This window comes from Hippoglossus stenolepis, chromosome 15, assembly GCF_022539355.2.
Source record: "Hippoglossus stenolepis isolate QCI-W04-F060 chromosome 15, HSTE1.2, whole genome shotgun sequence".
Classification (NCBI taxonomy): Eukaryota; Metazoa; Chordata; class Actinopteri; order Pleuronectiformes; family Pleuronectidae; genus Hippoglossus; species Hippoglossus stenolepis.
In genome coordinates, this window is record NC_061497.1 from 2,937,037 (window position 1) to 2,952,141 (window position 15,105).

The 15,105-nt window shown below is 40.1% G+C and overlaps 1 protein-coding gene across 2 annotated transcripts; it reads left to right on the forward strand.

The window, feature by feature from the left end:
- The first annotated feature begins 1,119 nt into the window (after positions 1–1,119).
- On the forward strand, positions 1,120–11,159 carry vps26bl (vacuolar protein sorting 26 homolog B, like). Of its 2 annotated transcripts, XM_035178520.2 has the most exons (7): positions 1,120–1,532; positions 4,120–4,276; positions 4,979–5,143; positions 5,254–5,429; positions 5,542–5,684; positions 7,649–7,815; positions 9,564–11,159. In XM_035178520.2, the coding sequence occupies exons 1-6, from the start codon at positions 1,310–1,312 to the stop codon at positions 7,784–7,786; spliced, it is 1,002 nt and encodes a 333-aa protein (XP_035034411.1). In that variant the 5' UTR covers positions 1,120–1,309; the 3' UTR covers positions 7,787–7,815; positions 9,564–11,159. The 2 variants fall into 2 exon arrangements, with proteins under 2 accessions (XP_035034411.1, XP_035034410.1); XM_035178519.2 differs by having other exon boundaries at positions 7,649–11,159.
- Positions 11,160–15,105: the final 3,946 nt, after the last annotated feature.

The following is a 15,105-nucleotide window of genomic DNA, read 5'->3' on the forward strand; positions in this document are numbered from 1 at the left end:
ATCAAAGTGCACAATTTATAATTTATCATGAGCTTGTTGTGGATGATATTGTTGGAAGTCCACTGATTTGTCTCTGTCTCATTAAAGGTTTGCATGTAGCCTATAGCTGATGGGAATGTCTATTTCAAAGTACTGTCGCACCAATCAAAGCTCCAAACATGATGTTAGTATGTTACCAATGTGTCCTTTCCTGTTTCAGAGAAGCAGATGCCGATCATTATTATAATGGGAATTAATCATCTGAGCACTGATGATGTCATTTTGTTTGAATATGAACAGGCAGGGTCATTTGGATGACATCAACAAAGAAGATATATTACAATTGATCTCAAAGCTCCTAACCAACACATTTTAAAATACATTAATTAATTTGACCACACAAAATTATTGTGTGTAACATTCTTGTATAATATATACATAACAATTTATACAGAAAATGTATCGGTTACATATATATCATATCAGTGATTATGTTTGCTGGTTTGCACCAATATGAAAACTGTTATTGTTATTTTATAGAATAAACAATGCAGAAAAGATGCATGTATGTTTACACTGTTTGTAAAAAATATTTATTAATTTTCTACATCAACTTGTATAGTCTACATACTTGGTTGTATTTGCATTTTCTTTTTTTATTGTTATTTATAATTTAGTTTATGGTTAAAACATTTTTTTTAAATAAATAATGATGGATATTGCAGTATGTGAGTAAAATAAGTATGAGTATTTTTTACTCTCTAATATTCCAAAATTCCATATCGATCCTACACAAACACACACGTATATGCACATATATCATATAAACACATTTTCACATACATTCCCATTTTTCACATCCCTGGATTGTCACTCACGTGTGTATATGAGAATAAAGTATAAATATATGTGAGAGGAAAATTATCTATTTAATTAACTATCCTTAAGAGTAACGATATAAATACATGTATGAAGTGTAGCAGCCCACAGTTGAAGTGCCGATCTGTCCTAAGAGGAGATCAGAGGAGTGATTCAAACCCTCTGAGTCGTGTTGGTTCAGCTCAGACAGAAAGTTCACACGAGACGTTAATGAAGAAAAAGAAAAAAGAAAAACTCGTCTGATAGGAACAGGTCTTCACATGACTGCTGGCGCATGCGCACTCCGGGGGTTGTAAGTGGAACTCGTGAATAATCTGGTGTTTTTTCTTTCTGCTCATCTGAGCCACAGAGTCTCACTGTTGCCCCCGCAGCTCCACGGACAGCGCCACGGACAGGCTGAGCCACAGACAGACCCACAGACACACGGACTGAGCTCCACTGGGCCGCGGACATGAGCTTCTTCGGCTTCGGTCAGAGTGCGGACATCGACATAGTTCTGAATGACGCCGAGACGAGAAAGAAAGCGGAGCACAAGAGCGAGGACGGCAGGAAGGACAAGTATTTCCTCTTCTTCGACGGAGAGACGGTGTCGGGCAAAGTCAACGTGACGCTCAAGTACCCCGGAAAGAGGCTGGAGCACAACGGCATCAAGATCGAGTTCGTGGGGCAGATAGGTGAGCGGCGGCGGCCCTGAGCTGCTACAAGTAGCCGAGGAGTGACAGGGGGTTCCGGGCAGCTAGCTACAGGCTACAGGCTCGCTGTGTGTACTTTACTTCATTAGTGTTAATGTGTCACTTCACACGGGACAACAACACACCCTGTCTGAACCAGTGTCCGTTTGAACCGGGGTCTCGTGACACGCGTAGGTGCGAGCTAACGTCAGCTGACGCCGCAGCCATTGGCCAGCTGCCCCGTTGACCTTTGACCCCAGTGGTTTAACGTGTCGATGCGTTGTGTCACATGACAGCTGCCACTTCTCTCTCTAACAAACACAACAACACAGATGTTCCACTGTTAGCTACAGGTGGACCGGGCAAGTAGAGTCTGTGCTAGTGCTAACACACTGAATCTGAAGAATGCAAGTCAAAGTAGTTGCAGGGCTCTCACAAGAAACCAGCCTGTGAGGAGCTGAAGTTTCTAATACAATTATTAAACCCACTACATTTATCTGGTAGCGACAGTAACCAGTCATTTTCTTTGTAAAACACATTAGGATCTTATTCTGTAAAGCTAATGTACTCAATAAATATCAGAACTAGAATGTCACTCGGAGAGCACATAACGCCGCCAAGGCCCAACTGTCCCCTTATGAAACCATGTTTAAATTCAATAGATCCAGAGTTTTCTTCGGATCTGCACTAAATAATATCAGAACATCACAGATCATCAAAATCCTTGAATTATTCTCTGAGAAATCAAGGATGACGGCATATCTTATAATTTTAAAGGAAGTGAAAAAAAAATTCTCCTGCATCCACCCCCTGATCCAGATCTGCACCAAAATCTAATGGATTCTTCCCTGACCCATACCACATCCTCCCTTTTAAGTTTTGTGGTAATCTCTACAGTGTTTTTTTTTAATGCAATCTCGCAAATAAACGAACCAACAAACAAAGGGACAGAGTTGAAAACAGCAACTTCTATATGGAAGTAAATTCCTCTTTTGCAAAGACAAAAACATTGGACAGAGGTAGCAGCACTTTGATGGTTATGCAGTGCAGCCTTTATTTCACAAGCTGACTTAAAGGATCAGTGTGTAGAATTTAGTGACCTCTAGTGGTGAAGCTGCATGTTGCAGCTGAATAGCCCTCACCTCACCTTCCCCTTCCAAACATGAAAGAGAACCTGTGGAAACCTTCAGTTTTAATAAAACACTCAAAAGGTGTTTAGTTTCTCCAGTTTGCACTACTGTAAAAAGCATGGAAGCCTCCGTAGAGAGGACCCACTCCTGATGTAAATATAAAGTATTTAAATATAAAGGGCCCATTCTAGGGTAAAGAAAACAACAATTCATACAATTTAGATGAAACACACTCGTGAAAACATCACTAGAATTATATTATATTCAATTTCTGCCAATAGATCCCTTTCAACTAAATCTCAGACACTGGACCTTTAAGTTATATTATGGTCTTATAAAATATAAAACTCATTGTAGCAGAGTAAACTGAGCCACATCAAACAAAATAATAAAAATATCCTCCACCTAGAATAGCTGCTGTGTACATGTCAATGTGTTACTATCGATATGAGCAAACAAAAACAGTTCAGAAATTAAAATCATCACAGATATAATGACACCATGAAAGATAAAGGTTGTTAAACAAATATCAGTGAAGCAGAAGTTTGATTATAAAATGTATGAAGATCTTTTAGTTGAATGTGATGTAGCAGCTATTGTTTCACCTTTTACTTTCATCTGATTCCTCCTTAATTTATCTTACCTGTTTAAATGTTGTAAAAGTAGCCAGGAGAACATCCATGTAAAATCCCATCAACAATATTTAGATGAACGTGCCGTGTTTGGGCGTATAGAGTGAAAATTGAAGAAGTGACACTGGCCAACTTGCCTCAAAGCATGAGTGCAGAATGTCCATTCTATTTAAAAGCTGCAGAGTCAAAATAAGTGGATCAGCTGGAGAAGAACTATGTATGGACCTCAGAGACTGATGTTTTATATCCTTATAGAATAAGAGAACTTCTTATGAACTACATGTCATCTGTCACATGTCAGAAATCTGCAACTAAGTTTTAGTTAAAGTGTACTGTAAAGTCATCTTCCTGCTTGATTAAGAATAGATTCAGTGAAGTGACAGTTCCTTTGCATAATTTTAATGGTGCACTAGTTTAAGTTCTTTCATTCTTTATGAAAATGCAGTCTTAATAGTTTAGCTCTTATTCTGTCCTTGCCAGACACTTTGCCCACGAATGTATCCTGAATGTTGCAGCTCTTCCTGTTCCCCTTTTTCTTCTCACCAGCATCTCTCTCCAAATGAGAGCAAGTACAGCATATAATAGTATGTAGTAGTGAAGTACTGCAGTGGATGTAGGCCTGGTCACTGAATAACAGTCCATTATCTCAATGATGTTTCAGAATAAAGCAGCTGGAGGCATTGGACATCAACAGTAGTCAAGATTAAGCTATTACCGTCATCAGATTTAATCAGCTGTCAGCTTTTAAGGAAAATTCTGCACAAACGTCTGTAAAATCTGTAAAACTGCTGCACTGCAGCTGTGTGATGATATTACTGTCTTTTCCAGAGCTGTACTATGACAGAGGAAACCACCACGAGTTTGTGTCTCTTGTGAAAGACTTGGCTCGGCCAGGGGAGCTCACGCAGTCGCAGACATTTGACTTCGAGTTCACACATGTGGAGAAACCCTACGAGTCTTACACCGGTCAAAACGTCAAACTACGGTGAGCTCTGCTCTGTGCACAGTGTGCATGAATTATTTACAATGTAGAGTTAGTAGGATCTTTTCAGTTGAAGTTGGAATGTGGAAAAATCATGGATGTTGTAAATAAACAGTGATATATTTGTGTTTAGAGCATTAAAACGACACCTTGACATATCTGTCCAAAATTTGCATGATAATGAAGAGCAAGGATCCGGTGTGAAAGGAACATAGATTATTTAAGGTACATTAATAATACTAATGTCTATAATTGGCCAAGAAGTGGTGTTATGTGCTTGTGAGAGATGGACACACAGTTTGCAAGTTTATATTAAAAGCTTCTATTTAGAGCTAATTATATGAATTGGTTTATTATTGATGACGTCAGCAACTCATCAACTTGTGTGCCACAATTGCATATTTTCCAAGTTGTTGTTCTGACTTGAGATGGCCTTCACGTGAATTTTTCCAGTTGGGAACACATTTTTCCAATTTTTCCAACACCACATGAATGCTCAATTAGACCTTTTTTGCCTTCTTGCTCAGAGTTAGATGAGGAATAATACCTATATCTCAAATTCTCATACTTTTAATGTTCAGCAATCTCATTTTTATGGTGTGTATTGAGGAGTACGACCTCACACGTCGCTCCCTGACTTCTGTGTTACAGTATTGCTTCACTGACATATAATGACTCATGAGCTAACTTTGCTTTTACTTCCAGCTACTTCCTGAGGGCGACAGTCAGCCGCAGACTTAATGACATCAGCAAAGAGCTGGACATTGTGGTACACACACTCAGCAGCTACCCTGAGCTCAACTCCTCCATCAAGATGGAAGTGGGCATCGAGGACTGTCTCCACATAGAGTTTGAATACAATAAATCAAAGTATGATTTCATTATACAATAAACTGCCCCAACTAACTTTATTTTTCTAAGTTAACTCTTAGAGAGTGAGACAAGAGTTTGGTTTGACAGATTGTGCCGTTTGTTTGCAGGTATCACCTAAAAGATGTGATCGTAGGCAAGATTTACTTTCTACTGGTGAGGATTAAGATCAGACACATGGAGATTGATATCATCAAGCGGGAGACAACTGGCACAGGACCCAATGTCTACCACGAGAACGACACCATAGCAAAGTATGAAATCATGGATGGTGCCCCAGTCAGAGGTAAGGACTGTACTGTCCGTGGTGGGTAATGAGCTGCTACTGTGGGTTCCTGTTGTGATGTTGTTTCCTGTTAGTTGATCATTAATCCTGCTCCTGACCTCCTGTGCTGCAGGAGAGTCCATCCCCATCAGACTGTTTCTAGCGGGCTATGAGATGACGCCCACCATGAGGGACATTAACAAGAAGTTCTCCGTGCGGTACTACCTCAACCTGGTGCTCATTGATGAGGAGGAGAGACGCTATTTCAAACAGCAGGTACACACACACACACCGCGCTGCATCAGTTCGTTTAGTCCATTTATAGATCAACAGAAAATACATTGGCGGCCATTTTGCTAACCAATTTATCACTAGTGCCAAAGCTTTTCCTGTATGATTTCTGCTTCATATAATTGTAATTAAATGGAGACGTTTTTGTGAAAAATATGTAATTAATCTGCCACTTAAAAATGAAGCCACCACCAGCGTCTGAACCCCTGTTCAGACCTGGTGTTGACATCTGTCCTGAGGGATCTGATCACAAGTGGACAGCCTTAAGTACGTGTGTTCACACCTGGCATTTAAATGCATCCTGAATGTGTCTCTTGTGACCACTTGTGATGAGATCTCAACAAATAATGTGATATTTACTGATGTGTCGCATGATGCTTTGTATGTGTGTATATAGTGTGTGTATCGAATGTGAGAGCGAGCGAGCACAATCAGGAATGTCACTGAATGAATGCATGCATGCAGCTATTAAGAAAGATTTAACCTCATTATGTGGTTGTCAGTGTTGATATTGTGGTTACAATCAAGTCAACATATTAACACTGAGAAGCTTAAAAATATGTTTAAACTGTAGCTGGTCAGAGTTACACTAATTAAGATGTTCTCCTGTTTTGAGTGGGCTGCTAAGTTAGCCTGCTGCTGGTTCAAGCTTCATATTTGATATATACGGACAACAGGATGGTATTGGTGGCTGTGGCTCGGGAGTAGAGCGGGTCCTCCACTCATCAGACGTTTGGCGGTTCAATCCCCGTCTCCCCCATTCCTCGTGCCGAAGTGACCTTGGGCAAGATACCGAACCCCCTACTTGCCCCTAATGTATGATAGAGAAAGTGCTGCACATAGATGCACTGTATAAATGTGTGTGTGTGAATGGGTGATGGCAAAACTGTTGTGTAAAGCACTTTGAGTCGTCATTAAGATAATGAAATCTTGATATAAATACAGACATGTTATTGATCCCCTGCTTTAACTCTTGGCAAGAAAGTAAAGAAGTGTTTTCCCCAATATGTTTAACTTGGGCTCTGAATTGCTGACAATTATTTTGACCTTCTGTAGACTAATCAATCTAATTTAATCAGCAGAATAATAGATCATTAAAATAATCATTGGTTGCTGGGTTATTAAGTAGGTTGCTGGCAGCTCTCTGACAGGATATAAGGTACCTCATTCCTTAAAAGTGACCTAAATCTGTTACATTTCTTAAACAATTTATTTATAGTGGGAGTCAGAGGATTTTGTATAGCATTTCCACTGGAGGAACTTTCCCCAGGGTTTAGGAACATTTGCAGGGGCATGCGTTTCCACTTCAGCGACGAGGATCCATATTAAGTCCTGGGGAGAAAAAACCTCCCCTCTCAGGGGGTGGTATTGCTAAACATGTCTGGTTGGTGCACTTCTCCTGCTACTTTCAGCCTGTCGATCTCTGCAATAGACCGTGAAATCTGTTTGCTTGTTTTTCCTCTTTATTGGTGAAATAGTGTGAAAAGGGAAAAAAAATAAGAAGCAAACAGATAAACAAAGAGAAAGGTGGCATAGAAGATAGACATAGCGGGCATACATACAGATAACAATAACATAAAGTTACAGTGTTGAATACTGTGATATTTAAAAAGTCTGGATTACATGAAAAATCTGTTTTCTTCATGTACGTCAAGCATTTTGTGCGTACTGAATTTGCTGTGTTATTGGTACTTGTCTCTTTTCTGATTAACAGCAGCACATTGTTTTCCCAATAATTACTGAGTGTGTGGCAGCCCGCTATTTTCATTTGTCCTGCCACAGTTTCATCATGATCTGAACACTTCTCATAATAACATTAAAGATCTCTAAGTCAAAAACCCTGGCATAGTAATATTCAACAGGTCGAGTTTAATTTAGACTGTATCTATTATTCAGAAATCAGATATTTGCTATTTGTATGTCATTGGTGTTGTGTTGTAACGTTGCAGGAGATCACTCTGTGGAGGAAAGGTGACATCGTGAGGAAGAGTATGTCTCACCAAGCGGCCATCGCCTCGCAGCGCTTCGAGGGCTCCTCCAATCCAGAGAAGTCTCAGGCCCAGAGCTACGAAGAGGACGACAGCTAAAGCCCAGCATGCACTTCACCCGCCGCCTAGTGAGTGTCTGAGTGAACACAGTGCAGAAGCCGTCAGCGGAGTCTGATTGTGAATATCATGTTTGCATCGAGATAGAATGCACTGCTGTGTTTTTCAGAACGTGTGTGTGTGTGTGAGAGAGCGAGAGGTTTTGAAAATATGACTGTGTGTTTGTCAAGGGAACAAACAGTGAAATCCGGCTAAAGCTGTAGTTGCAAATAATTTTAAGTGTTTGTTTTAACCATCTTGGAGTACCAGCTGGGTGGAGTTTACCACATAAAGACTTCTGTCATTAAACACTAGACAGTTTAAATTAACTTAAAGTGCTTACTTAATTCTTTGGGTGTTTGTTATACAGTTATTGATCGGGACAAACTTCACCTATTAGATACACAAATATAATTTGCAGATACTGTTTGATACCTTTAATTCTCATGTGTACGAATGTCGAGAATGTGGCAGAGAGCCACCTCGGGTGTTTTTCTAACGCAAGCTTTCCTTCACACTGCTTACTTGGCTGGACGATTGCGCTGTGCAGAACCTGTAGTCAAACTGTAGATTTATAAAAAAGAAATTGGTAAAAAGTTGATCTCATAATACTCACTAGAATGTGAAACTAATTCATTTAAGATTGTTTTCCTGCCGTGTGCTTTGCTGAGTAACAGCTTCTCTCATTTGGTTTTAATTAAAAAGTTCATCAAATTTGCTTCCTCATAAGAAAAAAAACTAATACCTTTTTTCGTATTTGGATAGGAAAATGCTTCAATTATTTTCATACATTCCAAGACTCATCGGAAACAGGCATGTGTCCACAGAGTATTTATTTTTTATTAAAAGCCCATTTTAATAAATGATGCATCAGTTAGTAGTGGGTCAGTTTCAGGTGGAGCCATTGCTGCTTCTAAAAGATGTGGCACTTGTGAGTGATGCTGGATCTTTTCATCCATCATGGTTTCAGTTCCTGATCGCTTTTCTGATTTGCACTATAATCTCATTATGTTTTGTTTTTTTTCCTTTGCTCTCCGTGCTGCTTATGAACTGACTGGACTTGTGACAGGGTTCAGAATAACAGTAAAAGACAGACTTCACTTTCCCAGAGCTTCACCTCAAATCTGATGTAGACAGTATTAGAGCTGTGCACAGGGACAAAGCCGACACAGATGTTGGTGAGTCCTGACAGCCTGTAGGTGAGTTAGCTTTGTGCCTAAGGGTTTATTGCCAAAACGTTTCAGTGCAATACCAGAGATTGACAAGCTGCAAAGTTAAAGATGAGTTTATTGTAATGATGGTTTCCAATCATTTTATTTTGGAAAAGTGAATGTATGGGTAAGGCTGCTCAGTCATATTGAGAATCAAACTACATTTCAGAAACGGAAGAATCCCAAACTATTTTTGAAACAGTAATAATTCTGTTTTTTTCCTGCGATTGTCAGGCAGAGAAGATAATGGACTTCCTGCGCCATTACTTCCTTTTATTTTGTTTCCTTTTTAAAAATAGATTTTTCCATTCTGAAAAACAGCAAGAGCGCACGAGTGAATATAAAGTCTGAAGCACTGAAACAGAGCCGCAGCTCTCAGCTTGTTGTCCTTACATTGCCCTATAGCCTGCAGCCTTTTGCTCGACAACCTTCTGCTGTGCACCTTTGCAAAATCTATCACTGTGTATCATAATGTAAGATTTCAACATTTTTATGTTCCATACTTTTCTTTTTGCAAAAGGTCAGATTTTTATTGTGCTGTTGTGCTAAAACATGTCCACTGTCACCAGACTGCTGTTCAAGGATCTGCTAAAAAATGAGGAACACCAGCCTGAGGTGTTGATCTGAGCCAACAGGACGTTATTATTCAGATTCATGCAGCTTGACTGAGGAGGTTTTCTTTGACATGTTATTGATAGTGGTAGAAATCACTGTCATGTACGCCACTCTGCATTCTCTGGTCAAACTCTAAGGGACTGTATGAAAATGATTGGGCTGGGGAGGGGAGCTGAACCTTAACTTTGACCTTTTTTTAATTTCCTTCTCTGGGTTATCAGAGTTTTCTTTAAAATATTAATTAACCCTTTTAAATGACAACACCTAATTTTTCAAAATAGCCCCAATTTCTATCTTAAAGTAGGAGTTGGTAAATTGTTTCTAAAACACGTCTTATCTTATTTGTTGAAATCCATAAATAAAACCGAGTCATGGGAAAGTCGGCTTCTAGCAGTTGTCAGGCAGACGAGAGGGCTGATAGGAAGGGGTGGGATGTATCGGTGGCATTTTTCAATGTGTAGCCTGCCCCTGCTAGCTTTTCCAGGATTACCAACTCTAGCTTTAATCTGAAAATGGTGATTCTTTATGGTCATTCTTTACAAAGTATCAACAACACTGAGAACTTAAGGTGCTTCCAGCTGTTTTAATACCAGTGTCACTGAATCAGGGAACAGGAGGCAATTACCGGTGTTAGGCAACCCCACCTGTCCTACAACTGGAAGAACAGGTTGGGTTGTGCAGAACATGCATTACATTATACCTGAACTAAAAATTCGTTTACGTGACGAGTTCACCCTTTAGACAGAAAAAAGATTTATTAATATCCACATCCTTTAGGTAATGTATGTTGTGATTTGGCACGATACAAATACATTTGAATTGAATCTGCTGTTTCTCAAGAATGCCATATTGGTCCTACTAAACTACTGCTAAACTTCCAACTTGTAATTAGGAGCAAAGGCTAATATGCAAGAACAGAGAGTACTTACTAAATACCTACTAAATAACAGAAAATTTAAACTTGAATAGAGAGACATGACCGTCACTAACTACTAATTAGTCTTTTGAATCTATAAAATCTCTAAAAATGGGGGCCACAAACTTCAAAGACTCTTTACCTGCTCTATCAAAAATTCCAGACCAACCCCCCGTTCTGTGACCCCACCTTCCAGCCCTGCAACTTTCATATAGTCTCTAAATTGTGTAGAATGTATTCTCCATTATTTCCCTTCCTAATTCAGTGTACTTTATTTTGCTGCTTGCTTCCACTGATCCAACACTGAAATCTGTTAAAGAAAAGCAAGTTACTTTCAAGTAAACCAAGGCAGATCTTTTTTCTTTTCTTTTTTCAATGTGTCTTGTTATTTTATTTTCTGCAAGTACTGGTACAAACATGCCGTAGCTAAACTAACCCAGATTGTAATAGAGACTAAACTGAGGTTAAAATGGAAAAGAGTAATGAAATGTACAGTGTACTATAAATGCACAATATAAATTAAACCTCCTTTTTTATTTTCTTGTCATATTTTATCTTCCTGCCGATAATTGTTGATTTGAATCATTTTACATTCCTGTTTTACTTTGCATTAAAAGGGAGTATCCGAACAACACGTCTTCTCTGTGTACATAATTGAGCAAACTGAAGTTCCAGCATGCATGTCCTCTTCCTGGGTTAGTTGCTGCTTAGACCAGCTGATGAACACATGTTGTTTCAGTCCCTCCTTCAGGACGTTCACACCAACACAAACGGATGTATCCCGAGCTCACTTCTCTCTTACTTACATGGATGCTGTTGTATTTATGGGTTGTTGTTTTTTTTGCATTTTTTACCATGAATCTAAAGATGACAACTATGACTGCGTGTGTCGTCCTTCTGAAAGTGACGTAAAGTGTTTTAAAACATTGCTGAGAGTTCTGTTTTGCATCCTGCATCATGGTGGTCTCCAGTAAATGTCTCATAGACGACCAGAGCAAATCCCCTGTCTAACAGTCACTGTGTGTAGCACATGTCGTCACTAGGGGGCAGGTTTGGACACAATTTCTGTGTGAACCAGATTTCTTGACGGCAAATCCCAAACTAATTTGTATAATTTAGAGCCATTGTTAAATTACATGACTATAAGCATCACGGATCATGAGTTAAGAGCGGTTGTCTAGACATTAGCGCCAAATGATAACCTGCAGTTATTGCAGCTGTCACATTCCACATCTGTAATTTAGGTCTTAAAGAAAATCCCAGTGTAGATCAGCCCTGCAAAGATTCCGAGTGAAGGTTGTTTTTTTGCCTAAGAAAAATAAAATAAAAACGTGTCACTCCTGAGACAAATCTCTTGTCTTTATGTGGAGTGCAGACAGATAAAACTGCTCCGAATGAATCATTCATCATGTTAAACGGGGAGTGAAGCTCCGGCAGCTAAATACATTAAGTAGGGATGATATTGTGGCGTGTTATGTGGTGACTGTGCTTTGTTAATATCCAGGGACAATGTCTGCCATGCAAAGGAAACACTTTAAACGGTCCTGAATAAATGCAGAGTGACGGTCCCTACGGGCTCAATAGGCGTCATCTGGAGTGGTGGTGCAAGTACAGATGGACCATAACAACATGTTCAGCCATGTTCATGGGACAGACACACCTAATACCAACCCTGGATTTCAACAGATTCACTCTATTAGCTGAAGAAGAATCTTTCCCCCCAACTTTTCATCCTCACGTGGCTCAGTGCAGGAATTACACAAGTCATCCGTTTGTCACATGTGTCCAAATCTGCTCTCTCAGCGTGATGACAGCAGCTGTGGCATCTTTGCGTGTCTGAGTGAACACATTTAATGACAACATGGAACAATAACATCAGAGATTCTCGAAACAACAACTTTCCTCCTGCTCACACTGGCCATTAAAAGATCCAGGATATGCCTTCAGTGGAGGTGATGGCCGAACAAAACCCACATGAGGCCCCAGGAGTCCAGAGGAGTCACACTGAGTGGATATCCTCCAGAGTCCAGTTATCTTAGCACAAAATGTGTTCCTTTTGTCACCGTCCTTCAGCGTCCTCTCACAATCCCAAAACAAGCAGGTTTGGTTAATTAGAGATCCTAAATTGCCTGTAGGTGTGAAGCTGAGCGTGGATGGTTGTTTGTGTGTTGGTCCTGTAATGGACTGGCAACCTGTCCAGGGTGTATCCCACCTCTTGCCCAATAGGAGCTGGGTTTCCCTGCGACCATCAAAAGGATAATGGATGGATGGATCTTCTTTTCCTTCCACTGCAGCTCAACAAGGAATTGGACATTTAAGAGAGAAACTTGTTCTCTAAAGACTGTAACTTATGGAAGATATCAAAACCGGCCGCTGAATCTTAGCTCTGTCTAAACTATTAACGTCGTGCAGCTTATGACTCATGCCATCACAACATGTGACTGACTGAAACTTTATATGTGCATAAATACTTTAACATGCATTCTGTAAGTGCAACAATGTGCCGTGTTGTGCTTTTATGAGAACGAACATGTTTGTGATGCAGCTGATGACTGTGTGACTGTATACGCTGTAAATGTACGTCATGGTAAGTTGCTGTATGAAAAAATGTTTTGTTGAATGTGAATCGTGTGCTGGGGACTGAAGTCATGCACACTACAGATGTAAAAACTGTGCTGCACAGTATTTGAGATGAGACTGGCTGAGCAGAAATGTCCACCTTGCTTCCCTACATACTCCTTTAGGAGACGTAAAAAGGAATGTCATGATCAAACCACTTATTACCACTATTGTATCTGGTAAACACCCTATAGATTCACTTCCTATTTGCCTATTGGATTTCACAAAAATACAGCTTGTAACTGGTCATACATTTAAATTGGTTGTAATACCTAACAATAAAAAATAACCTGCTTGTAACAAACCAGACCTGCACAAATTAAAAAATATGAAAGATTCTCATTTCAAGCCCTTTTCTTGTAGATTTACCTCCACATATAACAATATAGCCAAAAAACAACACCTTGTTCCAAACAGTGTAAGCCAGGGGTCATCTTCTGTTTACTGGCTTGAAGAAAGACCATCCTCTGAGACACTAGTGCAGCTGTGTTCTGGACGTTGAATCCTCTGAAGCACATTGCCCTCAGAGGTCACCCTGCCTCTGAGCAGCATCTGTGTGTGTGCATGTGACTGCGGCAGCTAAGAAATCCTCTCACACTTCAGCGACACGCAAACAGTGTCGACTCCGATGTCCAATAAAAACTTTTATGGGGAATGGAGCTATATAAATATATATCTTCATCAGCTGCTTTTACATACCTGTAAAACAAGCCATCATGCAACACATTCTTCCTGTCTGTACTGTGTCTGGATGCTTGAGCGTCACATCACAAGAGGAGTTTCACCTTTTAATCTTGTGTTTTTATTTCACTAAAGACCAAAGACAGATTGCTTCCATAGCACTGGTGATGTATTTAGCTCCTGTAACGCCTCAGTAAACGTCAGTAGTCCAGACAATATTTCTGCATCACTGTGATGTCACGGTGCAGATTTGCATAATGCACACCTAGCAGCTTGTCTGGCAAAGTCCTTTGATGTTCTTGGTTTTAGTTGGCATTATCAAAACTGACCCTCATTGGGAAAAAAAATATGTACTTGATATTTACAAGTGTTGTTAGTACTCGTAAGATAGTTTATGTTGCAATATAACATGAATGGAGTAAAAACTCTTCAGCTGAGCTTTGTAGCAAATATATAAACTAACGCTATGAACTCGGGATGTCCGTACAAATGTGTCTGTATAAATTCAGCTGGGGCGAGCACGTGTTTGTTGTTTACAACACATCGACTCTGGCGTCAGCCATTATCACCAAATGCTTTCTTGACGTCTTTGTTAGTGTCTTCTGCGCGTGTGATATTCTATTATTTAATGTTTTCCCATCTTTGCGCCATAGAAACGTCCTTAACAGCCACTGGCATGCAGTGAATTCTCCGGAGGGTCTTCTGCTGTGTCCTTACATTGGCTCATTTGGACATTCCCCCGGAGTTGTTATGAGGGAGGAGAAACTCCAGAGTAACACTGATCTGTTCAACCTGATTGTTAACATATAGTCATATTTCTACTCTGTATTCTCTCTCTTTTTTAAATGATTTAATTTGAAATGTTAATCATTAGTGAGGTGTGATCCACAGTGTGAGAGCTTCCCTCACGTTACATGTTCTGCAGTAGCAGTGGTTTTCTGTTGCCTCATTCGCTGCATTAGATGATGACTTGAATCAGAAATGCTCGGAGGCCTTTAATCCTTGGCAAACTGGCTACAAACGGGCGTATACACGTCATGCATATGCAAATTACTCAACCCAGCTACAACAGTGCTGCACCACTGAGCATCTCCAGTGAAACATGTGGGTATAGGGCCTTGCTCAGCGGCACTTGGAGCATTGTTTGTTTGTGTGCCAGTGTTTTTCCAGTCATCAGAGAGTCCGGAGAAAGTCCGGAGGCTCTCACTCGGACGTTTGCGTTCTTACGTAGAGTTCATCACCTCGGAAACCAGCTTACGTCGCGTTTAGAAACACCCCTA